The sequence below is a fragment of the Cervus elaphus genome, chromosome 23 (genome assembly GCF_910594005.1).
Source record: "Cervus elaphus chromosome 23, mCerEla1.1, whole genome shotgun sequence".
NCBI classification, from domain to species: Eukaryota; Metazoa; Chordata; class Mammalia; order Artiodactyla; family Cervidae; genus Cervus; species Cervus elaphus.
This window is the reverse complement of record NC_057837.1, coordinates 10,451,613-10,477,388: the sequence shown is the minus strand read 5'-3', so window position 1 is coordinate 10,477,388 and position 25,776 is coordinate 10,451,613. Positions and strand designations below refer to the sequence as shown.

At 41.8% G+C, this 25,776-nt stretch overlaps 2 protein-coding genes across 9 annotated transcripts in view; both read right to left on the bottom strand.

The window, feature by feature from the left end:
* Positions 1–25,776, bottom strand: part of LOC122682154 (ninein-like protein) — a 705,741-nt gene that overhangs the window by 498,813 nt on the left and 181,152 nt on the right. The gene's annotated exons all lie outside the window — the stretch shown is intronic.
* Positions 17,480–25,776, bottom strand: part of LOC122682155 (putative ankyrin repeat domain-containing protein 19) — a 66,975-nt gene continuing 58,678 nt past the window's right edge. Inside the window, exons 6-9 of the mRNA XM_043884961.1 lie at positions 23,164–23,330; positions 21,686–21,914; positions 18,820–18,865; positions 17,480–17,684 (exon numbers count right to left, since the gene is read on the bottom strand). Coding sequence (XP_043740896.1) covers positions 17,548–17,684; positions 18,820–18,865; positions 21,686–21,914; positions 23,164–23,330 — 579 coding nt within the window. The 3' untranslated portion in view covers positions 17,480–17,547. The remainder of the gene's footprint in view (positions 17,685–18,819; positions 18,866–21,685; positions 21,915–23,163; positions 23,331–25,776) is intronic.

Genomic DNA, 25,776 nt, shown 5'->3' with positions numbered 1-25,776 from the left:
ACTCATAGGGAGAATTTATTTCATTCCTCTTATCTTTCAATCTATTTAAGTCTTTGGATCTAAAGGGAATCTCTTGTAAATAGCATATAGTTGAATCATGCTGTTTTATCCATTCGGACAATATCTGCCTTTTGACTGGAAAGTTTAATCTGTTTAGATTTAAAATAATTGCTGACAAGGAAGGACTTCCTTCTATTGTTTGGGTGTTTATATTATGTATATATTATAGCTTATTATCCTTCATTTCATCCACTGATGCCTTTTTCTGGAGCAAACCCAGGCCCCAGCAGTGAAAGCACCAAGGAGTCCTAACCACTGGACTACCAGGGAACTCCTGATTTATGCTTTCTTCAATGTGTAGTTTCTGTTTTTCTAGTGAACTGTTTTGATTGGTCATTTTGCTGCCAGTGATGCCCAAGTCCGCCTGAGCAGGGGAATCACATGTACAAATTTTTAGATACATGGGTTCTGCAACTTCTCTACAAACTGTAAATCAGATTCTGCAGAGCTATGTTCCAGGATTGCACGAATCTAAAGTTCTAAGATTTTCCTAAGTCATTCTGATAAACTGCTTAACCAAAGTCCTTCTTGGGGACTAGGAAATCTGCAATTGTTTTCACTAGTGTTCTATATACACGTCTTCCCTTACAGTGCCTATTGAGCATTAAAATAAAGGTCATTTAGAGAGCCAACACAGCAACTAGTCGAAGTCAAATAATCCCTCTAGCCGATAATATACTTCACTCCCCCCATCCTCTGAAAAATTTATAGCAACAATCCAGAAACCTGAAAGAGGGAATAGAGATAAAAATATTATATGTAGCTTCTATCCTGTTAACCTTTCTGATTTCAAGGTTCATCTGTGGTACTTTTATCTTAAACGCCTGTAAACCAAGGTTGTTGCTTTAAGAAAGTACTTAAATTTTTTTCTGTAATCAAAACAAAATACTGTGTGTGTGTGTGTGTGAGTATGTGTGTGTGTGTGTTGATTTCGGGACCTGAGTTTAACTGATAACACCAGCAGTTTGAGAAAAAGTGAAATACAGACACACATAGCTGTTTTTTTTTTTTTTTTTAATTTATTTATTTATTTATTTTTTGTCATACATTGATATGAATCAGCCATAGATTTACACGTATCCCCATCCCGATCCCCCCTCCCACCTCCCTCTCCACCCGATTCCTCTGGGTCTTCCCAGTGCACCAGGCCCGAGCACTTGTCTCATGCATCCCACCTGGGCTGGTGATCTGTTTCACCATAGATAGTATACATGCTGTTCTTTTGAAATATCCCACCCTCACCTTCTCCCACAGAGTTCAAAAGTCTGTTCTGTATTTCTGTGTCTCTTTTTCTGTTTTGCATATAGGGTTATCGTTACCATCTTTCTAAATTCCATATATATGTGTTAGTATGCACATAGCTGTTTTAATAAGAGGAAAATTTAGTTATTTTAATGTGGCCTTGCATGAACAAGGTCTTAGTTATATTCTTGCTCTTTGGGAATCAGTAGCTCCACTTCCATAGTTGACTTTGCTAGTCTTCAAACCAAACTTAGTTTTGCTCTTCTACTAAAAGTTTCTAGAGGCAGTTATCAGTCATTTGTTTTGAAGAAGTTAGCAGTGAAGTAAAACAGAAACCTAGAGATTGTTGTCAATATTTAAAGATGGAAAGTTGTGCTTGTTGGGGAGTTAAAGTATTAAATTCAGTCTTTTTAAAATGCTGTGTATATATTCCCATTTTTGTTGGTCCAACCAAGAAACAGCATAAGGTGTTATTCAAAATGGAGTACATGTTACCTTTTTTTTTTTTTTTTTTCATAATTAGTAACCACCTTTCTGGGGCTTCCCCAGTGGCTCAGTGGTAAAGAATCCACCTGCAATGCAGGAGACGCAAGTTTGATTCCTGGGTGGGGAATATACCCTAGAGGGAGGGCATGGAAACCTACCCCACTAGTTGTGCCTGGAGATTCCCATGGACAGAGGAGCCTAGTGGGCTAGGGTCCATAGGGTCATAAACAGTCGGACATGACTGAATCGACTGAGCACACACACACACACACGCACACAGAGCCTCTCTTCTAGGACACACATCTCTAGCAGAGGAGAACCACAGAAATCTTTTAGAAGGCTTTCATTCTTTTTGTTAGCCACAATATATATTAAACCAGCTTTGACATACAGGAGATATTTAGGATTGTTTATGGCTAACTGGACTCATAAGTGGGTGAGAAGATACCTAGCCATGGGCACTTTAATACCGCTTACTTCCATTCACACTCTTTTGAAGATCAGAGTGGAATTAGCTCTTTGCAATGCTTTAGTATATCTTTGTGGTTTTGAGAAGTCCAGTTGGTGGATTCATGTTTGTCTCGCTGCATAAGAACCAACCAGTATAGTTTGGTAACAGCACAGATTCCCAACTTTTCTGTCCATGCCTCCCGCCTCCCCATCTTCTGTTCAGTTGGTCTGGGTTAGTGCTTGGAAATTAAAGTTCTCCAGCAGGCAGGTATGGGAAATATTCTGCAAGAGGCCTCTGAAGAGGTGTTCAAGTCAAGAATGTTATGAATTGCTGGAATTTCAGTATGGAAGCTACCACCACAAGTTCCATGACCTTTCCCTCCAAGTTTACAGGTGTGACTGTGTACGAAACAAAATGTGGGCCACAGCCTTTGGAGTCATTTCTGCTGCCTTGGCAGTGGTGAGTTGCTTTGGCCTGATGTACACTGGAGTGCCATTTGTGATCATAGTTGCAAATTCACCATTTCTTATTCTAGGTGAGTAAAACAAAGCATGAGGCTGCACACTGTGTATGTGGGGGTGTGGGGTGGGTAAAGGAAGGGTATTGTGTTAGATTAGGCAAAATAGTTATATATAGGTGACTCTACAGATCCAAAATGAGGAATCAGGAGAAAAAGAAAATCAGATGGAATTATGTGCCTTTCAGTTCAGTTCAGTTCAGTCGCTCAGTTATGTCCAACTCTTTGTGACCCCATGGACTGCAGCACGCCAGGCCTCCCTGTCGTCACCCACTCCTGGAATTTACCCAAACTCATGTCCATTCAGTCAGTGATTGCATCCAACCATCTCATCCTCTGTCTTATGTGCTGTTAAGAGTTGGAAAAGTCTAGTACCCCAAATGGAAAACACAGACCAGGGACATGGACAAGTAGTTCACACACACACACCCCCATGCACAAAGACACACAGAATCCAAAACACTAGTCATTGAAAATATAAGAAAGAAATATTTGATCTTTCCATTAATCAAGGGATGCAAATTAAGCCAAAAGTGAGACACCTTTTCTTTTTATTAGATTAATGAATATTATAGCAAGACTGAAGGTTTGGGGAAGGTTGTATGCAAATAAACACACATTCTGCTGAGGGAAATTTGTAAATTGGTACATGTTTAAAATATAACTTTGCAACAAATCAAAAGACTTAAAAATTTAAAATGGAATCTGACCTGCCAATTCCACTTCTGGGAATTCGTCCTAATTATTGGACACGTGCTCACAAAATAGAATAAGGATGTTCATTTCAGTGTGATTTAGAATAGGAAAAAACAAGAACAGGCTAATTGTATGATAGCTTACGGTGAATGATGTTGAATTCGTGATCTCCAAAGAAGAATATTTAGCTTCTTCTCCACCAGGGACTAGGCTTGATCACTCAAGAGCTTCTGTGTAGCAGAGCTTTGTTAAAGTATAAAAAGGGACAGAGAAAGCTTCTGACATAGACATCAAAATGGGAGGCACAGTGCCCCCCTAGCTAGTCTTATCAAGACCTTATATACTTTTATCAGACCCACTCCCACAACATACATCTTAAATGAACAAGATTAGAATGAACAATAGAAAGATCTTACCAGACCCACTCCCATAATATACATTTTAAGATGACAAGATTAATGAGAAGGTTCTTGTTAAGGAGAAACATGTCCTCAAGCAAGATGCATTGTTATATTCACTAAGACAAAGCAATGTGGAAAAGACCGTTTGTCATTTTCTCCTTGGGAGCCTCAGATCCCTTTCTCCTTCTCGAGGGCTCTGGACTCCTTTCTCCTCCTCCTCCTCCTTGGGGACCCTGGCCGTCTTATCAACCTACCTAGGAATTGACTCTCTCATTCCCCCCATTTCTTTTAGGAGGAACATGTTGCCAAGGGAAAGGGCCATCGTTTTCATTCCATAACTACGTCCTGCTGTTGAGGGGCATTGTCCCTAAGTTGTTGAGGCAATATATTCTCCTAACCGTCATATTGAGGGTCTCTGCTCCAGTGGCCCCGAGTAATAGTTGGAGGAGGCTGTGGCACTTGCAGGAGCCTGGACAACCATTTGTAACCAAGAAGCTTACAGATGGTTAGAAACAAACCCCATTTTACAGTTACAGATGTAAGGCAAGATATCCATTAAACCAAGTTAAAACATAATCAAAATTAAAAGTCACATTATATCCATAGTTACATCAGTCCATTTTAGGGTTGTTAGATGTCATCAGATCAAGACGAGACATCATATACAATTGCTGTCAGTGCAGGTATTTGCAGAGCTGAAGAAAGTCCTTTCCTTGAAGTGGAGAAACCCACCATGCAATGCCTTTCCCTGACGACGAGGTTGAAAAGTTGAAAGCTGAGGCACATAGTTAATTCTAAGGTTTCCGGATGTATGACAATATCTGTGCATGAAAACAGTCTCATAGAGACAGTCCCTTCTTCTTAGAGGCAGTTCAAGCCCTCGTTGGAGTCATGGGTAAAACTTTAAACCAACTGTCCTGGGTTTCCTGAGTTAGCTTCCATGGATGTCCTTTAATAACGGCATTAGCCTTCTCAACCTTTCCTGAAGATTGGGGTCTCCAGGAACAGGGTATGTAATATTCTATTCCTAGAACTTTTGACACCCCTTGAGTTACAGTAACTTTAAGACAGAACATTGTTGCTCTGAACTTTAGAGTTTAAGATCCCACTTACATCGTGAGAAGCCAGTACAGTAAGGTTTCACCCATTCCTTAACCTCAGGATTTAGTGGATACTGCTTTTGATGTGAAAATAGGTGAGGGGTTTTGAGCTTGATAACAACAGGAACAGCATTTTGTGCTCAATCCACAGTTTTTCCACCAGCCCATACTCTAGGATTTACATTTTGTTCACTTAAAAGAAGAAGGCTCCACATTCATGAAAACAGAGGCCTGGACCATGTTCAGTATATGCCTTCCTTTAAGGGGTGAGGGAGACTCCAGCTCCATCAGAACCTCGTGAGAAAAACAGCATGGAGCCCCAGTTGCAGCTTAAAAGTTGACTGAAATAATAGCATTTGGCTCATCCTGACAGTCCCATTACAGTAGTGGATCAGGAGGAAAGCAGACGACGGGCTTCAGTGAGCACAGAGAAAATTGCCCCAGTGTCGAGAAGAAAAGCAATCGATTGCCCCCGCTCCCCCCCACCCCCGAGTTATAAATCCCCAGGGTTCCACAGGTGTAATTAGAATGGGAGCTCGTGTAGCGACCGCCAGGCACTTTCAGTCCGGATTGCCTTGAGAGTCCAGCCCCTGGGGTTTATGTCTCAGAGGGTAATCTCTCCTCAGGTGTGGTCATTTTATAGACTGGACATGGAGCCAGATGCAGCTTAGATGCCTGAGGGCAATCCAGCTTGAGATGCCTCTCCTTTCCACTGTAATAACAAGTCCACCCCTTTTCACCTGGGTTACTCGGGGCACTTTTCCTCAGTCTGTTTCAGAGTGGCTCTAACAGCCATTGTTGGGGCTTCATTCTTTTGCCAGTTTCCCCCTCCCCTACTTTCCTCCCCGTATTCTTTACCATGATATACCATCTGAGCCAGTTGTAACAGTATCTTAAAGACTGATTTGGTCCAAACGCTTGTTTTCATAAATTATGACAGATACCTGGAGCTGACTGAGTGAGAAATCTATCTTTCAGATTATTCCTCCCTCTGTACTTTTGGGATAAAAGTCAGTAAACTTGCAGAGAGACTCTTGTAGTCTATCTAGGAATTTATCAGGAGCTTTCTTCTCTCCCTGTTCTGTGTCAGCCAACTTAGCATAGTTTAAAGTCTTCGTGTGCACTCGCTTGAGTCCTTCAAGAATACACCTGGCAAAGTGGTTCTGATCCCACCTTCGTTTAGGCATGCTGTAGTCACAGTCTGGCTCATCATGGGAACTGCTTGGCTCCCAGGAGGGAGGAGGGCTATTTTGTGTTCCCTCCTTCCCCATGTCTCATGCTTAAGCCATTCATCTCCAAAAGTAGCAGCTTCTCCCAAAACTCAAGTTCTCGAGTCAGGAGTCAGCATCTGTCCCAAGACATACGTTACATCTCTCCAAGTAAGGCCATAAAGTTAGTCCTGTAAAGGCTTCTATGAATTGGGACTGTTTCAGTTTCTACTGAGACTGAGGCAACCCCTTCTGGAAGGGTGCCCTGACTCAGCCTGTTTTGTTAGGAGCCCCAGATACAGGGGCAAAGTAAGAGAAGAGGAGGCAGCTGAAGGTTTCACACCAAAATTTGCACCCTTAGGACATAAGTCTGGCATGTCTCGCAGCGAGATACAGAGCAACACATATGGCCTTCTACCCATTTCTCTTGTTTTCTGCAGAACTGATCTAATTGTAAAACAATACTATAATTGAGAACATTCAGCCGACCAGTCTTCCCCGTCTTCCAAAGGATACCATGGTCATTCGGTATCAAAGAAAAAGATCAGGCATGTCTTTGTTAAACTCTGGGAATCAAATTTATCCCCGTTTTGAAAAAAACCATTTTAAAGAGGTGGTTCTGGATCTGCTAGCTCTCATCTGTAAGAGAGAAAAAAGCAGCATCCACAGCCGTGGCTTCTTTCCACCGGAGGTGCCCCTCCCTGCTCTAGATGCAACTGTAGACAGACGTTCCACCGAAGCTTTCCTTCCCTGGTTGGACTTAGTCTGTCCCTTACCGACACAGGTGACTTATCCGCCGCTCCCAGTTCAACCACCAAGGTGGGGTGGAGATGCACCAGGGTAGACCTGATGGCATCCCAGACTGATGTCCAGTTCCTCACCATTAAGACCTTTGTCTGATAGTCGTTCCTCCTCTGATGCCACCTGGGGTGGAGCAGAGTAGCTTTCCTGGAATGTTTCCCAAGCTAGTTTTCTAGGGGAAGCATCCATGTTCCATGTGCCTGTGCACATTCCCGAATACAGTCCTGACCACAATAGAAGCTTTGCGTTATAAAGAGATGAACAAAAAATCCAAGATGTCTCTTCTGAGTGTCACCACACCAGTATATGTGATAGCAAAAGGGGGAGTGGAGGGTCAGCCAGTGAGGAAAAAGTTATTTCGGTCCTCAAGTTACTAGGGCCAATCCGTCCAGTTCATTCCCACAGATTCCACAAAAGCAATATCTAGGGAGTTGAGACACAAGCTGTTGGAGAGCTTTCTCTGGTCTGCTAAGAGCTAGCACTACCAAAGGAAGCCCACCACAATTCCAAGCTGACCAGATCCTGCAATTCCCGACCTGTGTATTCAAAAATCTCATGGTCACCAGCAAGGCTTCTACCCACATAGATCAGAGGCACAGCCATGACAAAGACTTACCTTTAGGACTCTGGACCCTGAGGCAGCCAGCCAAGAGAATGACCTCTAGCCTGAGAGCCGTTCCTGGAACTAGAGCTCCGCCTTGCTCCCAAACGTGCTCTTGTAACTTCCAGCTCCTAGCAAGGCTAGGCGCTTCCATCCATATAGTTTGAGGTCTAAGTAAAAGTACAGAGTAACGGCATGGATCACAAGTCCCTTGAAAGTTTATGATCCGACAGGTTAGGTTAGTAGTTCTAATTCCCCGGGCAATTATGGAATGGTCAAAGAGACCAGGAAAAGGGGACCCCGAATGGAAAATTTGGTCCAGGCGCATCGCCCATTTCTGGCCCTTCCCCTTGCAGGGATGTTGGGTGTCTCTTGGCATTGGGAAGTCGGTATATAAACCCTGACAAGGCTTCCATTTTGGGGTCTGGCTTCAGTCATTATAAGGCACCACAAAACCCCAGTGCAGGACTCATCACTTGCTTTGCACAGGACATGACATTCATTCACACAAGCACACTGCAAGATCAGTGAGACCTTGACAGGCAAAGAAAACTGTTTGAGTTGATCTTGTTAATTTTAAAGGGATGTTTAAAAAATGCGGAGACTGTCTCTTTCTCTAACAGGTGTTGGAGTCGATGACATGTTTATCATGATTTCTGCCTGCCAGAAGACCAGCCTCACGGATAGTATAAGCGAGCCAATGTCCAATGTCTATTCAAAAGTGGCAGTATCCATTACAATCACCACCATCACCAATGTCCTGACCTTCTATAAAGGAATTATGACCTCTCTCATAATAATAAAGAGAACCTGACCTCTTTCAGGTCCGTACAATACTTTTGCATTTATATAGGAACAATCCTGCTCCCTTGTTATTTTCATAACATCATCTGTTTTGGAGCATTTATGGCCATGGATGGTAAAAGAGAAGTAGTCTGTCTATGGTGGCTGAAGAAGCGGGAAACTCCTGACCAAAAATGTTCCTCGTTAAAAAAGTCCTTCTGCCTCCCAGGTAATTTTCTCCAACATGAACATAAAGCTTATATCCATCCAATGAGTCTATTCCTTTTTCAATTTATTTTTTATTGAAGGATAATTGCTTTACAGAATTTTGTTATTTTCTGTCAAACCTCAACATGAGTCAGCCATAGGTATACAAATATCACCTCCCTTTTGAAACTCCGTCCCAACCCCACCCCTCTATGTTGGTTCAGAGCCCCTGTTTGAGTTTCCTGAGCTGTACAGCAAATCCCTGTTGGCTATCTATTTTACATATGGAATCCAGTAAATCTGTTCTTTAGCGAATATTTTAGTCCTTTTCTTACAGGCACCGAGTCCAAGATTTTTGCAGTGCTCCTATACTTTGTACATCATAAGTAGTATATGTGGGTGTTTCTGAGTGCAGGAAGGTTTAGACCTCCGAAATTTGGCAAGTGACGACTCTTACACCACACAATATTGTAATGTAGAAGAAGACTATTTTTCAAGTTATGGTCCCAGCGTTATGGTTATCATTACTGAGATTCTTGACTATTGGGATAAAGATACTTGACTACTGGGATAAAAAATTGGAAAAATGTCTGGCAGATTTTGAAAACAGTGAGTATGTATATAAAAATCTTACAGAGTTTTGGTTATGAGAATATATATAATATATGGAAAACCTCCATCAAGATATATGATAAGACAGCTTTTCTAAGCAATAAATGCACTTTTTAACAGGAATTTCCACTTCTTCTGTATAACATTAATATTACATCATCACGGGAAATCATTTGTTCCCAGGCCTTCATTCAAACCATGAGTATGTCTTCTTCAACCAATAAGAAACTGATGTTACACCAGTTCCGAGACATGGCCAAGAAGTGTGAAGTTCCCCTAATGGTATACAACCAGGTTTTCATATATTTGGATCAGTATTCTGCAATATTAGAAAACATTGTTCGAAATGTGACTGTTGCATCAACAGCAATGTTCATTGTTTCCTTATGGTTAATTCCTCATCCCCTGTGTTCCTTGTAGGTAACTTTTGCAATTGCTTCTGTGACTATGGGCCTCATGGGTTATATGGCCTTCTGGAATGTCAATCTCGATTCCATAGCCATGATTAATCTTGTCATTTGTATAGGGTTTTCCTTTGACTTTTCTGCTCACATTTCCTATGTGTTCGTTTCCAGTTCAGAGCCCTCAGTAAACTGAAAAACCATTGAGGCATTGTATCTGCTAGGCCACCCTGTGTTACAAAGTGCATTTTCAACAATAATAGGTGTGTGTGTCCTGTCTGCAGCTAAAGCATACATCTTCAAGACATTTTTAAAGATTGTTTCTTGTGGTGGTATTTGGAGCTGCTCGTGGGTTAATTTGTATCCCAGTATTCTTAACTGTTTTTTGAAAGTTGTTTGAACAATCACTAACAAATCAAAGACCAATTATAGAATTCCTGATTAGCCCAACCCAATCTGATGAAAACGCACCATTAAGAATAGTCAATAATCTAAAAGCAAAGGCATGTTTCCTTGGCTTGGAAATACCATTTTAAAATGTTATCTAAAATATCCCGAGAGAGGAGAGAGCAAGATGGCGGAGGAGAGGTGGACGTGGAGTACATCTCTCTCCACAGATACAACAGCAATATACCTTCAGACACAGAAGTGCATGCAGAACACCAGCTGAGAGTGGATAGGAGTACCTGACCGGTGGAAAAGAATACATAACTATGCAAAACTCTGTAGGATGAAGGAACCAGGGGGCAAAACAGGAGTGGGAGATCTCAGATGCCTATTCAGGACTACAAATGAGTGCCATTCTAATGATAACCCCCAAAATTAAGTTTCTGGGGATAAGATTTCTCAGGGTAGCTCTAAAGAGCCAACACTGCTTGGCAGGGGCTGTACTCCAAAATAGACAGGAAATAGATCTCCTGATCCCTGAACAAGGAGGGACTTGAAGCATCTTGAGTGAGACATGTTGTTTCTGGGTAAATATCTCCAGCTAAGTTAAAGAAAGTCTCACAGTCCTCAAGAGAAACGTTCAGATCCTACAGGATCTCAAAGAAGGAGCTGCAGAGCTCTCGGGGTGGCTACAATCTCTCTCTGGGGGATGGGGAATTTGGAGTTGGCTAATGCCCCTACTAATCCCTGTTATCATTGATGCTGCCTAGGACTGCTCCATGTATTATTGATTGTTTAACCCATTTTGTCTCAACATGCAATGCCAGTTCAAAAAGGATACATAAAATTACACCCAACCATGGAAAACATCACTCACCCTTAGATGAACACCATTATAAGGACTCCGAGGCTTCAGACTAGCAAGAAGGGAAGGCCCAGTGCCCCTCACCATCCCAACTCAGCAGGAAATAGCCAGAGAGAGCTTGACGCCTCTATTCCCTAAGAAATGGGCCTCCTATCTCTTGAGATGGGAATGTTAGTTAGAATAGGAAGAATAGGAAAAAGGAGTCCAAAATGGTGGTGGCTAAAAGACAAAGAAAGTCCCAGAATATTGGAAATAAAAGCAAAAGTAAACAAATGGGACCTAATTAAACTTAAACGCTTTTGCACAACAAAGGAAACTATAAGCAAAGTGAAAAGACAGCCTTCAGATGGGAGAAAATAATAGCAAACCAAGAAACAGACAAAGGATTAATCTCAAAAATATACAAGCAACTCCTGCAGCCCAATTCCAGAAAAATAAATGACCCAATCGAAAAATGGGACAAAGAACTAAACAGACATTTCTCCAAAGAAGATATACAGATGGCTAACAAACACATGAAAAGATGCTCAACATCACTCATTATCAGAGAAATGCAAATCTAAACCACAATGAGGTACCACTACATGCCAGTCAGAATGGCTGCTATCCAAAACTCTACAAGCAATAAATGCTAGAGAGGCTGTGGAAAAAAGGGAACCCTCTTACACTGTTGGTGGGAATGCAAACTAGTACAGCCACTATGGAGAACAGTGTGGAGACTCCTTAAAAAGCTGGAAATAGAACTGCCATATGACTCAGCAATCGCATTCCTGGGCATACACACCAAGGAAACCAGATCTGAAGGAGACACGTGGACCCCAATGTTCATCGCAGCACTGTTTATAATAGCCAGGACATGGAAGCAACCTAGATGTCCATCAGCAGACGAATGGATAGGAAATCTATGGTACATATACACAATGGAATATTACTCGGCCATTAAAAAGAATTCATTTGAATCAGTTCTAATGAGATGGATGAAACTGGAGCCCATTATACAGAGTGCCCAAAGCAAAGAGCACAGTCCAACAAAGGCCAATGACCCTGTCCCTTGGGCAGCCTCTCGTCCTGGCTTCATCTACCTGTTTGTTCTTGCCCACATATATTTTGTTTTTGTAATATTTATTTGACTGCTCTGGGTCTTGGTTGCTGCAGGTGAGATCTTTTCAGTTCTGGCATGCAAACTCTTAGTTATAGCATGGGGGCTCTAGTTCTCAGACAAGGGATGGAACCCGGGGCCTCTGCAATGGGAGTGCAGAGTCCTAGACAATAAATCACCGCAGAAGTCCCTGGCCCAAGTATTTGAAGGCAAAGCCCAGCTGCCATGTTCTCACCCCTGAGTGTTTCGTATGCACTCCTGACCCCAGTGTGACGATGGCCCTACAACCCAACAACGACGTCCCAGTTCTCTCCCAAGTCTCGCGACAGCTGATTTCTTCAACTCAGCATCAATGCAGAATCCTCCCTGTGTGTGTGGTTACTCCCCCAGAGTAGCTGGATCACCTCCAGCCCGCCCCCCAGTCCCCTTCCTCCTGCCCTTCCATCCCTAATATCTCCTATAAATTGGAACTTAGTACGAAGAGCTAGTTTGGATGCAGGTTGAGTGTTATCTTTTTTATTTTTTTCTCCCAGCAAAAATGCCCCAATGTGGGCTGTTTCCATACCACCTCATATCAGGAGCCACAGGGGTCTTTGAGATGCAGACTCAGCAGCAAGTCTGGGTGACAGACAACAAAGTTTCATAGCCTTTCTAGGTTACCCAGGTGGCCTTCTGAGGTTTCTGAAGCTTTGCCAGAGAAACCCCCTTTGGGAGAGGACAGACCTTGGGGTGGCCACAAAGAGCTCTCTTTAGATAAGCAAGGCTTCAAAGCAGAGCTCCCTGCAAGCCCAGACTGCACCACCCTGCCCGACACAGGACGAGGGTCCCCTGCACCTGACCAGACCCCGGCTCTCGGTCAGTGGTCTGGAACTCTCCAGAGAGGAGTCATCTTGGCGTTTACTGTGATAACCCAACTAATAATCAGAAAGTCCTTTCCTGAGGAGTGCTAGGCTTCCTTGCTTATGAATGATGCTGTATATCGGCTTGAGGAAAACACAAGTGGAGGGCCACTTCCAAGACCTCTTCCGGCTTAAAACATCTGAACGTTCTAGGTAAAAATGGAAAAACGGGACTTCTCTGATGGTCCTGTGGTTGAGAATCCACTTTGCAATACAGGGGACTCGGGTTCGATCCTCTCTCAGGGAACTCAGATTCCACATGCTGTGGAGTAACTAAGCCTGTGCCCTGCAACTAGAGAGAAACATGTGCACTGCGATGAAAGGTCCCAAATGACGTATGAAGAGCCTGCAGGCTACAACGGAGACCTGACAGCCAAATAAATGCATTTTAAATTAAAAATTAAGTAAACAGACAAAGGCAGAAACCAAAAAGAGGGAAATGCAATTCTGACACCAGGGTGTGTTCTCAGGGCTGGCAGAGAAGGTAAGTAAGTCCTGTAAGGTCTGACATTAGAGTTTGTTCACGAGTGTCATCCACTCGTTCTAACCTGGATGGAAAGAAGAACCCCAACCTGTTTCTGGGCAGAGAGCCCAAAATCACGCAGTGAATAACCTTCCCAGAGCCCTTCCTCTCATCCCCTACATTTACTCTGAGTCCAGGAAATTTAGGAAGTGATTTTCCGACACAAAGAGGTCCATCTGCTTCATCCACTAGCACAGACACGTGGTTCACTCACACATATGTCCGAAGAGATTCTCTGGAGTATACGCACCTAAGAATGGGATTGCTGGGTCACAGAATATACATTTATATCCTCTTGGTAATTTGAATCTTTTGTCACTATAAAATGCTGACCCTCTTCAGTTCAGTAATACTTTTTACCCTAGAGACTAGCTTTCTTATGGAGGTTTAAAGTTTCATATCAACCAGTTTTACACTCTTCAGGGACAACACAAAGCCTGTCTGATAACTTGTGCCTTGGTTATCATTTATTTTAACACCTTACAAGATATTTTTGTTTTTATATAGCCAATGTTCATTTAGAATTATTCAAATATTTGCCACTTTGTTTTTCATTTCTTCCTTCATTTCCGACCTTCTGCTTGGGATAGTTTTCCATCTATCTGAAATAGATCTTTGAGACTTACGTTTGCTTAAGTATGCTGGTGCTAAGCTCTTTTAGTGTGATTTTCACTTTGATTCTTTCTTCAGCAAAAACATAAGTTATTAAAAGAATATTGGAAATGATCCAGATGTACTTAAAGAAAATGGGTAAATAAACTGTGACTCAGTCAGACAATCTTGTGCTGTATGGACTGACCATTCTAGTAGCCCTCACTGGAAGGTGGGCGTGAATTTGCTAAACTGCTAGTATGATAATGTCTGAAACTTCTTCTTTTTTATGATGGTGCATCAATTTCATCAGGTGGATCTATTAATTTATTCTTGTTCAGTCGCAAGTCATGTCCAACTTTTGGCAACCCCATGGACTGCAACACACCAGGCCTCCCCTGTCCCTCACCATCTCCCAGAGTTTGCCCAAGTTCATGTCATGTTGGTGATGCCATCCAACCATCTCATTCTCTGTTGTCCCCTTCCCCTCCCTACCCTGAATCTTTCCCAGCATCAGAGTCTTTTCCAATGAGTTGGCTCTTCTCATCAGTGACCAGAGTACTGGACCTTCAGCTTCAGCACCAGTCCTTCCAATGAATATTCCAGGTTGATTGCCTTTAGGATTGACTGGTTTGATCTCCTTTTGACTCAAAAATCTTCCTCAGCACCACAATTCAAAAGCATCAATTCTTTGGCACTCAGTCTTCTTTATGATCCAACTCTCACATCCATACATGACTGCTGCAAAAATCACTGCTTTGACTATATGGACCTTAACTAATCTCATATTGAAAAGGCTGCATCCAGACTTATGCCATGTGGATCAATACTAGAAAGAATATTCTTGCAAAGCTTTCATTTCACAGAAATATTGTAATGCTTTCACTTTACATTCCTAGCTTCTAGATGTTGCCTAGCACATAATAAGTGCTCAAAGATACTTGTTGAGGGACTTCCCTGGTAGTCCAGTGGCTAAGACTCCAAGCTCCCAATGCAGGGGACCCAGCCCCACTGCTGGTCAGGGAACTAGATCTCACATGCCACAGCTAAGAGTTCAAATGCCCCAACTAAAGATCCCACATGTCACAGGGAACACTGGTGCAGCTAAATAAATAATATTAAAAAAAAAACCAAAAACTTGACTACATGGGAGCAGAATGAAATGGCCATTTTGTTTGATCCAATCTCATGTCTTTTGTGTCTTTGATAATACTTATCAGCTTTCTTTTGAGCCATCAAACAGGAGGGGATTTGGGAATTCTCTGTTGGTTCAGTGGCTAGGACTCTGCACTTTCATAGCCAAGATCCCAGGTTCAGTCCCTGGTTGGGGAACTAAGATCCCACAAGCTGTGTAGCATTTACCAAAAAAAAAAAAAAAAAAAAAACAGGAGGGAATCTGATGGCTGAGTGTGCTGCTGTTTTATCTGATACCATTTGACTGTGTTTCTGTGTCCTCTCCCATCACAGCTCACAAAAGGACAAAGGGCCCCGGGAAAAAATAAATCAAGGAAACCAGGTAACCTGTGTATGCTGTTTTAACCAGTGTTGATTTTCACAAATGTGCCTTTTGCTCACCTAGCCCTCGAATACAATTCCAGGTGATATCAAGAGGGGCTAGGACATGAACGATCAAAATCACACCCCGTTTCTTTTTTTTTTTCCTGGCCACACCACAAATGGTATGTGGCATATAAGTTCACCAGCCAGGGGTAGAACAAGCTCCCCCTGCAGTGGAAGCATGGAGTCTTAACCGCTGGACCATGAGGGGAGTTCCCACAGCTGAGTCTGAAGTCCATAAAGAAAAGTCAATAGAGGGGAAAGTGACCGAGCTGCGTGGGGCGGGTGTGTGAGGCAGAGCCCTCCTCGCCCCAGGAGCAGCTCTGCTGACAGCACTGGCCACACGGGCTCTGGGGGAAGTAACAGGAGTCAGATTCACCTCGAAGCTCCCCCAGGGCCAGCAGGGAGGGGTTTAAGGTTGTTCTTCATTTGTTTCTGCTCAAGAACCAACTCAGGAATCTTTCCAGGTTAGATTTATTTTCTCATTCAACATGAGACCAGTTTTATTGAGTTCTGTGTGTGGCGGGGGGATGGGGGGGGGTGGGGTGGGGGGGAGGGCAGAATACTCTTCCTTCAACGGTAAGATGACCAACACAATTATAGGCACTGCTTTTTTTTTTTTTTTTGCAGACTGTGGAATCTTAATTTCCAAACCAGGGTTGAACCCGGGCCCCTGGCAGTGAAAGCCCAGATCCCTAATGACTGGTCCACCAGGGGATTCCCAGACACTGGTTTAAAATGAACACGTGTACCTCCCTGGTGTTCCAGTGATTAAGAATCCGCTGCCAATGGAAGGGACGTGGGGCTTGATCCCTGGTCTGGGCAGATCCCTCAGGCTGCGGAGCAACTAAGCCCAAGCACCACAACTGCTGAGCCTGCACTCTCGAGCCGGGGCTCTGCAACAGGAGAAGCCACTGCCATGAGGAACGAAGAACTTTCTCTAATTTTAACACTGTCTCCAAAAGTAAATCAGAAGTCAATTAAATCGGACTCAAATGCATTCCTTTTTAGAGCTGAATAACACACAGCTCTTTATCCACTCCGCTGTTGACGGTCATCTAGGTTACTTCCATGTCCTAGCTATTGTAAATAGTGCTGCAATGAACACTGAGGTACATGTGTCTTTTTGGAATTTGCTGTATGATGCAGGGAACCCAAAGCTGGTGCTTTGTGACAACCTAGAGGGCTGGAACGGGGAGGGAGGTGGGAGGGAGGGTCAAGAGGGAGGGGACATATGCATTCCTATGGCCAATTCAAGTCAACGTATGGCAGAAACCATCACAATATTGTAAAGATATTATCTTCTAAATAAAAATAAAAATTTAATATATAAAAGTTCATTCATTTGAAAGGCGAAAACTCAGGCAAACCTTATTTCTCCATGAGGAAGGACTTTTACATCTGTGTTTAAAGTTACTTATAGTAAGTTTTATGCCACTACTAACAATTGTAACACATCAAAATATTGATGGTAGCCATAACAGCAGTATCTAAATCTTTGGGTCTATATATAGTGATAAAAAGTGGAACATACCAAAAAGCTATCAATCAACACCACTAAATATTAATGACAAGTCTGGCTCGTTGGGTGCTGCTTAAACAGCGGGTATTAGGGCTCGTCTGAGTCTGTAAAGGGCGTCCCTGGTGGCACAAATGGTAAAGAATCCACCTGCAATGCACCTGACCCGAGTTTGAACCCAGGGTCTGGAAGATGCCCTGGAGAAGGGAATGGCTCCCCACTCCAGTATTCCTGCCTGGAGAATTCCATGGACAGAGGAGATTGGTGGGCTACAGCGCATGGGGTCGCAAAGAGTTGGACACGGTTGAGTGACTAACACTATCGCTTAGAATATGGAAAACTCAACAGTACTGGTTTTTAAATCTGCTTAAAAGTAAGTTAGATGCAGAGAAACAGCACTTAAAATACTATGTAAATTTTCATCATGCACACGTAACACAAAAACATTTTTTTTTCAAAAAGATTTTCTCATCATCTTTAATGGGAAACAATGAAATGTCATGGAAACAGTCCAGTAGGGAAACGTTTACTATTTATCTTTCTAAATCCTATATTTTTCAAACAAAATCTGTTGATACTCTGCTTTTGCTTTCAAAAGTTGGTCATCATACACATTTGACCCATCTGAAGAGCTTCGAGAAGACACTTGAAAGGCATCAGATGCCAATTCAGCCTCAACTGGAAAGAAAAGGAAATAATTATATTCTTTACCTAAAATACTTGAGTTAAGTAAGTATTAGTTACAACAAACCAACAAGAGAACGAAAAAATCTGAGACCTTTCCTAGTGTTCCAAAAAATGAAATCTATCTATAGATGGCATGACGTGAAATACAAGATTACAATTCTATAATCTGCTCATGGTGCACATGTGGCTGAGTAGCAGATTTCTGGTTTCCTCATTCTTCATTGGTTCACTCAGTAACTGTGTGCAAAGGTGCTGGGACAAGGACTGCAATTATAAGATGAAGGCGACCCAGGTCCACCCTGGAAAATGATATGTCTTCAACTGGAAAAACAGACAAACAGGCAACTTCCACACAGACTCATAAATACAAAACAGATATAAAAGACGGCACAGGGACACTCAGAAGGGACAGCCAGCTTCGTGTCAGTACTGCCAGCTTTCTGGTGGAGGTGCTATGGAAGCAGATGCCTGAAGGACAGGAAAAAGTACAGGAGACGGAGGGGAAAATCTTGTACAAAGACCGGAGGTGAGGAAGCGCAGCTGTGGGATCCTACAGTCTGGCTGGTTAGATGCAGAGCTGAGGGCAGAGGAGGGCGGTAAGGAGATAAGGCCGCCTACTTTGGCAGGACCCAAACCGATGTGGGTGTTTGGAGCTTTTCCTGGGGGTGAAAGATAAACTGGTGACAAAGTCAGTGACAGAGAAAGTTTAGTCACCCACCGAGTGACTGCTTCACACCCGTGACTGTTGAGTCTGGGTTTCCAGCCTTAACTGCTACCAGCGCCTGAGAAGCGGGTGAACGCCACGTTTCCTGAGAAGAGTGTCAGGTGCAGGCAGACAGTTCCACAGGGATGGAGGCAGTAGAAGAAGGAAATAGCCAGAAGTAAAAGAAATACATAGACCTTTAGAGATTATTTTTCAAGCTATGGAACATGATGAATCAATGAGGAAGAAGGATATTTTTCACTATGACCGCTCATGCGTTCACATTTCTCATTAGCTATGTGTAACAAAAAATATTTAACATGGTGTCTGTTATCCAAACAATGGAAAGAGATCCCGTTTACTGCTTACGGTATATTTCAGAAATCAATGTCCAAATTTAATTCGTACGTTTTGGCAACATACCTTTCCTTACTTCTCTAGTTATACTCCTGTCCAACTCCCGTCTCATCTGAAATAAGTCAAATATTATTTATGTTTAAGACAAACAAGAGATACTATCATAGGAATGACATCAAACTTATTAAATGTGACTTTTAAATAATACTTTTAGAGACCAGACCTAACCTCAAGATTACTTCAGTAGAAAAAGAAAATCACATAAATAAAAGAAAATGAATTCCTACTTATTCTCCTTACAGATAACAGAGCATATTTATGGAATGCTTTTTAGATTAATCTGACAAAAAGTACAATAAATAACAGTAATCGAGTACACGTAATTTGAAAGAATGAGGGAATGACCCATAATCATAGGAACGACCCACAAGATTACTATCTTCTCCCCTAACAGCTCCTTCCCTAATATGTACTTCTTAGACCTTTATTTTGATTTCTAGGTGAGGATCGTGTTCAAATGGAGGAAGTAGTCTGAAGTCGAATATAAAGAACGAGAGCACATCTGTGGTTTTCTATTTAACGAAAAGACAGAAACTTGAGAAAATTTACACACAAGAAACAGTGTACCAGGAAGTTTCAATTCTGACAATATTTACCGAGAGGGATTCTCTCGTCAGTGTTAGTTTCCAAACTATGTCCCATAGACGGGGAAGGTCCCACAGGGGTCACTGCAGGGCTGAGGAACAGAGAAGTCACAGCTGCAGGGCCTCTGGCCGCTCTTCAGCTACAAGGCTCTATGCTTGTCTCCGTTTTATGTAACACGGTTCCCTTCAGAAGTTTTTTTTTTTTTTAAAGAAAGGTTCTTTTCTTTGGTGAAAAAACAAACTTTTTTTAAGGTATGTGAGTTATTGATTTAGTCAAAGTTCCTAATTCTACAAAAGAAGTAACAAAGGCCATGTCCTTCTTACTGAGTCCAGAGTCCTAGGCCAGCTACATTCTCAGATTAAGAAAAAAACACATAGATTTTTAAATATAACATAGACAAAATGATCATGTAAAACTTTCTTATACAGCTGAATAGTGCTTGTGGTGTGACATGACTTTCTAGGTAAATTATGTGTTTTAAATGCATGAACAAGAATAAATCAATATCAAATTCCTATTTGTGGCAGTCAATATAGTTAATTTAGAAAGTATACATAGTTTTTAAACAGAGGTCAGGGAACTTGAAGGAGAGAATCTTTAGCTGAATCAAGCGGGCCAAAAGTGAAGAGATTCAACCTTAAAAGGATGTTCACTTCCTCTAGATAAAACCTGGCTTGCTAAAATGACTCAGCAATGAATTATCCACATTTTGGGTTATTGAGGACAAAATTTAACACAAACAACAGATCTCTCTTTACTGTTTAGCATACTTCTACCCAGGCTCTCATCATTAGTGGGTATATACAAAAAGCATGAGTGTAATCTCAACTATAATCTAAATCCGGTCAGAAGTTGCAGTTGAACTTCATTTCCTCAGCCTGAAGTTTCAAGGGGAGCACTTATACTCCTACCCTCCTCATGAGAAGCAAGATTTACCTAACGGGTGAGTTTGGGAGAAGGAACTAAGAAGTGCTTGCCTGGTTCCCAATCTCTTCTTTGAAAAGATGTATGTGCCCACAGCACCATGAACTTGGGTCTGTGGTAGGCAGCCCGCCCCTGGGACGGGGGTCAAGCATTTGCTTCCTCCTCTTAGGCCTGCGTCCGCGGGGGCAGGTCTCTGACTTGGGATGAAGTGTTTGGAGGCCCGCTGTGACTGCGCAGCTAAAGCACCTCCTCCAGGTTCATGGCTCTCAAGTACTACGACCCAACGTAGCCCCAGTGCTGTCAAAGAAACCTTAGATTACTCTTCTGTGATGGCAAGAAGCCAATTGGGAAAACATGTTGAGACTGCATGTAACAAGGGCTGTTTTTCTCTCCATCACCAACATCATGAAAACACCATGGAAACCGTAAACACGTGTGCATTGACTGAAATCGATATTTTATTTATTTATTTTTTTGAAATTGATATTTTAAACACAATCATTACACAATGAAAACTAGCTGCAATTTAAAGATTCCCCTTCATTGCTATCTCAGTCATCATTCATCCAGGTGATGTCAAGACAGAGAGAAAAGAGCTTCATTACAAGTTTTAAATATTTGATTTAACTACAAAGTTAGAAACATTCTACAACTGCTCAGCAAGATATATTGTAGACATTTAAATCAAAATTCTGTCAGTAAAATAGCAATTAAAGATGTACTCTTGTATAAGAAAATAACAAAAAATGTTAACCTAAAATCAGAAATTAATCTTTTGATTAATATTCACAAATTTGTTTAATTCATAAAAAAGATTTATCTAGGATTCCTTCAAATAAAAAGCATCCATATGTCATTAGTGTTTAGATGCCAGTCAGTCACTTATGCTTAGGGGTAGAAAAGCTGCGGTGGGAGCAGCAGAGCATGGAAATGATTGTGAACCACTGCCAAAGTGAAATCAATTAGAAAGTAAATCAAACATCTCAAAGTACACTTTCGGTTACCAGACAATAAGATTTCATTTCTAAAGTAGAATTTCAATGCGGCTTTCCAAGAAATTTAAGAATTTAAGAAGTATCTCTTAAAAACAAGAGATCTTTGCCATACATTAACATGAATCAGCCACACCATATTGTAAAGTAATTAGCCTCCAACTAACAAAAATAAATGGGGAAAAAAAAAGAGAGAGAGAGATCTGGGGCAAAAAGAAATCATTAAATGTCTCCTTGATTATCACAGTTGATTATGGTTTTACTTAGTATGCGTAAGCCAAAAAAACAACTTAGAAGTTCACCAAATTAAGAACAACCGTCATTTATATCAGAAATCTGAAACCCAATGAAAAAAATAGAAAAGAACTAACCTTGGTCAAGTAAGTCTCCATGCTGTCATTTGAATGGCGTCGAATTGAGGTAGAAAACCCTACGTTTGCTCTTGAAATCAGATTTGCATTGAACCCTGAAGTGGGTTTGAAATTTCCAACAGAAGAGGGCTCCAGGACTGGCGTGCTGCTAAGAGTGCCGAGTAAAGATCTCTTCTGCTGCTTCTCCACCTCAAGTTTGGTGCTGATCTCTGCCAGCCTCTCATTAGTCCTGGGGAAGATGGAAAGCACGGATTTCATTCCAGCTTCCCTCAGTGACTTGCATTTTATAAGTTGCCACACAGTAAATGGAATTCCCATCACACTGTGTGAACACTGAAAGCAGAGAGCAGACCTGCTGGAAACAGTGACAGCTCTGACCTTGTTCTAAAGAAGCTCACGTGTGTCTGGGCTCCTCAGGTAACAAGTCACAGCTGGGAGAGGAGAGAAAGGGCATCAGAAAGGGAGGTGGGCTCACAGTGACACCTGCTGCCTCTGGGACACGCCTGCCCCCAGGAAACAGTTCAGGGATGAAGAAACAGACCTCCACAAGGCCACGTTCAAGTGCTTCCTCTCAACACCCTTGTACATACGTGTCACTCATGACCTCGGAGAAATGAAGCATTTGGCTCTGAGGAATCACCTCAAGCCACAATCCCAAGGGGAGGATGAGAAAGTCAGTGGGTGAGACTGAAGAGAGCTAAAACAGCCCCAGGAACAATGACAAGTACCCCCTGCTTTTCCAAAGTTCACCTTACTTTACTGCACTTCTACGAAGGGCCTATGTCTGCAGCTCTTTCTGATGCTCAAAAAAATAATAATAATAGTAGAGATCTGAAGACAAATTTTGGTCTCATTTAAAAAGTCAAAACTCTGAACAGCGTTCAGTGTACGTTTTAGAGGGAGGTATGGCGCTCCCCATGCAGGGAGACTGGCCCCACTGAGCTCCTTCCCCGGAAGCCACACCCCACATCTCAGCATCAAGTCCCACAGCCCTGAACCCCCTCTGGGAGCACCTGGGCTTCCCTTGTGTATGCTTATTTGGGGCATCGACTAGCAGAACGTGTCCTCGGGTCCCTGCTCCTTTGCTGTATGCTCTCTGGGCTTATGAAAGGCGTCCTAGGAGTGCTCTGCTTTCAGAGGCGGGGAAGCCTGGACTCAGCACTGCAGGTGGGATCTGCCTTTCCAGCCTCCACACACCCCCTCAGTCAGGTCACCATGCCAGCGTCAGCCACTCTGTGAATTACCCTGCCTTTCACCTCTGCTTTAATTTCCTCCTCTTTCACAAGCATGCCTCTACACAGTGTGGAAACACTTGATACAGTACTAAATTAGTCTGTCCTAAGGCGCCCCCTTCGCAGTGACTATCTAGTCAGCTTTCACTTCCGACTAATCTGAGGCACCGCGCTCTATAAAAGTTAGGCTTTAGAGACAAATTAAGGAAATAAATTTATTTTCTGTGATTCTGTGTTTGGACTTACTTGTCTAGTTCATCTTGCAATGACTTTCTAACTTCAAATTCTACTAGGTAGAGATGCTTATATGTTTCAAACTCTGCTTTATTATCTTCTTGCAAAGTTTTCATCTTAGAGAGTTCAGATTCCAAGTCTTTAATTCTGAGTTCCACCTGTTGAGATTCTGCCTGTCTCTAAGGCAAATTGAAAAAGATAACATCTTTAAAATAAGTATAACCTGAAAAATTATATTTGTTTCCTTTCGTGTTGAGTCATTGATTCAGAGAGTGATTATTCTCTTGATTAAAGGTGAAAAAAAAGAAGAGCAGAAGTTTAAAACAATTATCATTAATGTGAAGTGAATTAAATCTGAATTATAAAGTGAAAGTGGAATGACTGTAATAGTAGTACTTATACAATCTGATAATTCAAAGAAGAGGATCAACATAACATTTTAAAAATTGAACCAGACAGCATAAGAATAATTCAAGAGGATGGCACTGGTTCTAAACCACAGTATTTTCTTTTCTTCCTAATGGTCTTATTTTATACCAACTGGTCTTATAAGTAAGAGGATTCTCTAGTGAGAATCATTCTGATAGGTCAATTTAGCGATAACTGTGAGGGAAACGGAAATATTTAAAGGGAAAACAACTGTCCCCCATCCTTCCAGAAATATACAAAATATACTGCTCTAAGGGAGGCAGAGGAAACACACAAGCTGTATACATCCAAAACGTAATGTCCAGTGAAAGTGAATTCAAGCACATGACAAATCAACAAATTAACCTGCAAAAATAGGTTGACTTCCTTTCATTTCTCTACTAGATCCTGTCTCGCTCTGTCTTCAGTCTCCCGTTGATACTGCTCTACTTGACTGTGTTCTATCACAGTCATTTCTATATGACTTTTGAGGGTCACTACATCTTGCTCCAACTTTTTTTTTTCTCTCTAGTTTTTTTTTTTTTCACATTTCTTTTGCATTAGTTTCATAGATAAAAACTCCTATTGAAACACTTGATTTTTCTGCATCCAGGTGCAGACATTTTGAAGATTCAGTTTCCATCTCTGCTGGAAAATCATCAGTCTTCAAGAAGAAAACGATACTGTTTGGTAATGAGGAATGTGGACTGAGCACAGCCCAACTCAAACCCAGGACCAAATTAAAACGATGCTATCTGTATTGTAGAATGTAGGACCAGGGATTAATCAGAGAATCAAGAAAGATATTCACATCATCAAGAGTCACAAAATATGTTCTTCACTGGCATCTTTGTCACACAACGTTTGCAATTGATTTCATACTCTTTTATTGTTCTACAATAATATTTTTCTATCTTGCCTCCAAAAAATGACTACAAGTCCCCTCTTAGTAGAATGTCTCTTAATCCCTCCCCCGTCTTAATGTCCCAGAGTTTTAAAGTAGTTTGAGGGATACTATATTTAGTTATCTAGGGCTAAGTTAATAAATGCTTCCCAAAAGAAGTCTGTGAGAATAAGACTCTAAACTAATAAATCTTATAAATACAGATTCTATTCCATAAGACTTTCCCTGAACTACAAAGACTTTTTGCTAATTCGAATTGCAGTCCAAAGAGAAATGATTCACAAAGTTAAAGAAATCCCATCTCCTAACAGTTTACAGAGATGATCCATACATTTTTCTGAACAGCAACAACAACAAAATGCCTCATTCTTGTAATCCTTTGTTACTGTCCATTTATGCAAGACACGTGCTGTGCATATCAAAAAATATTCCCTGTTACACCAGTGCAAACTTAGACAAGATTCCCCCTCATGGGAAAAATGGCAACAGTGTAAAATTAGGGGCTAAACTCTTCCTCAGAGACTAGATAAAAATGGCTGAAGTGAAAAGGCTCCATGCGAGGTTGACATTAAAGAAAGCTCCATGAAGGAAGAGTGACTGAGCACTAGGTCTCAAATCATAGAGGACTAGTCAAGAGGAAAAGAAACTGTAAAGACAGAAAGGATAGCCTGAGCATGGGCCAAGAAAGGTGAAATCAGTCAGTTAACCCTGAGGATAAAATCCAGCCACAGGGATATAAAAACATGTACACAGAAACATGTCAATGTTCACAGCAGCCCCAAAGCGGAAACAACCCAAAGCTCCATCAACTGTTGAATGGATAAATGGCTTAGCCATGTACTACTGATTGATCGACAACCAATAAACAGAAGAACTGATACGTGCAATCACACGGATGAACCTCGAAAACAGGACGTCAAACGAGAAAAGCTAATCCCAAAGGACCACACACTGTATGATTCCACTTATACAAAATACCCAGAACAAGCATGTCTACAGAGACAGATCTTAGACTGGGGGTTGCCTGGGGCTGAGGGATGGAAGGCCACGGGTAGTGGCTAAGGGATGCAGGGCTTCTTTTGGGGGGTGACGGAAAGGCTCTAAAATTGACTGTGGTCACAGGTGACATGTCTCTAGACTAAGAGATACTGAACTACACATGTTGAGTGTATGATATGTATTCTATGATATGTGAATTATATCTCAATAGCTTTTTTAAAAAATCCAATGGCAGGATCTAGATAATCTTCTTAATTCTCTAGTTTGTATGTACATACTATACAACATCTGACTACCTCCATGCTTTTACAATA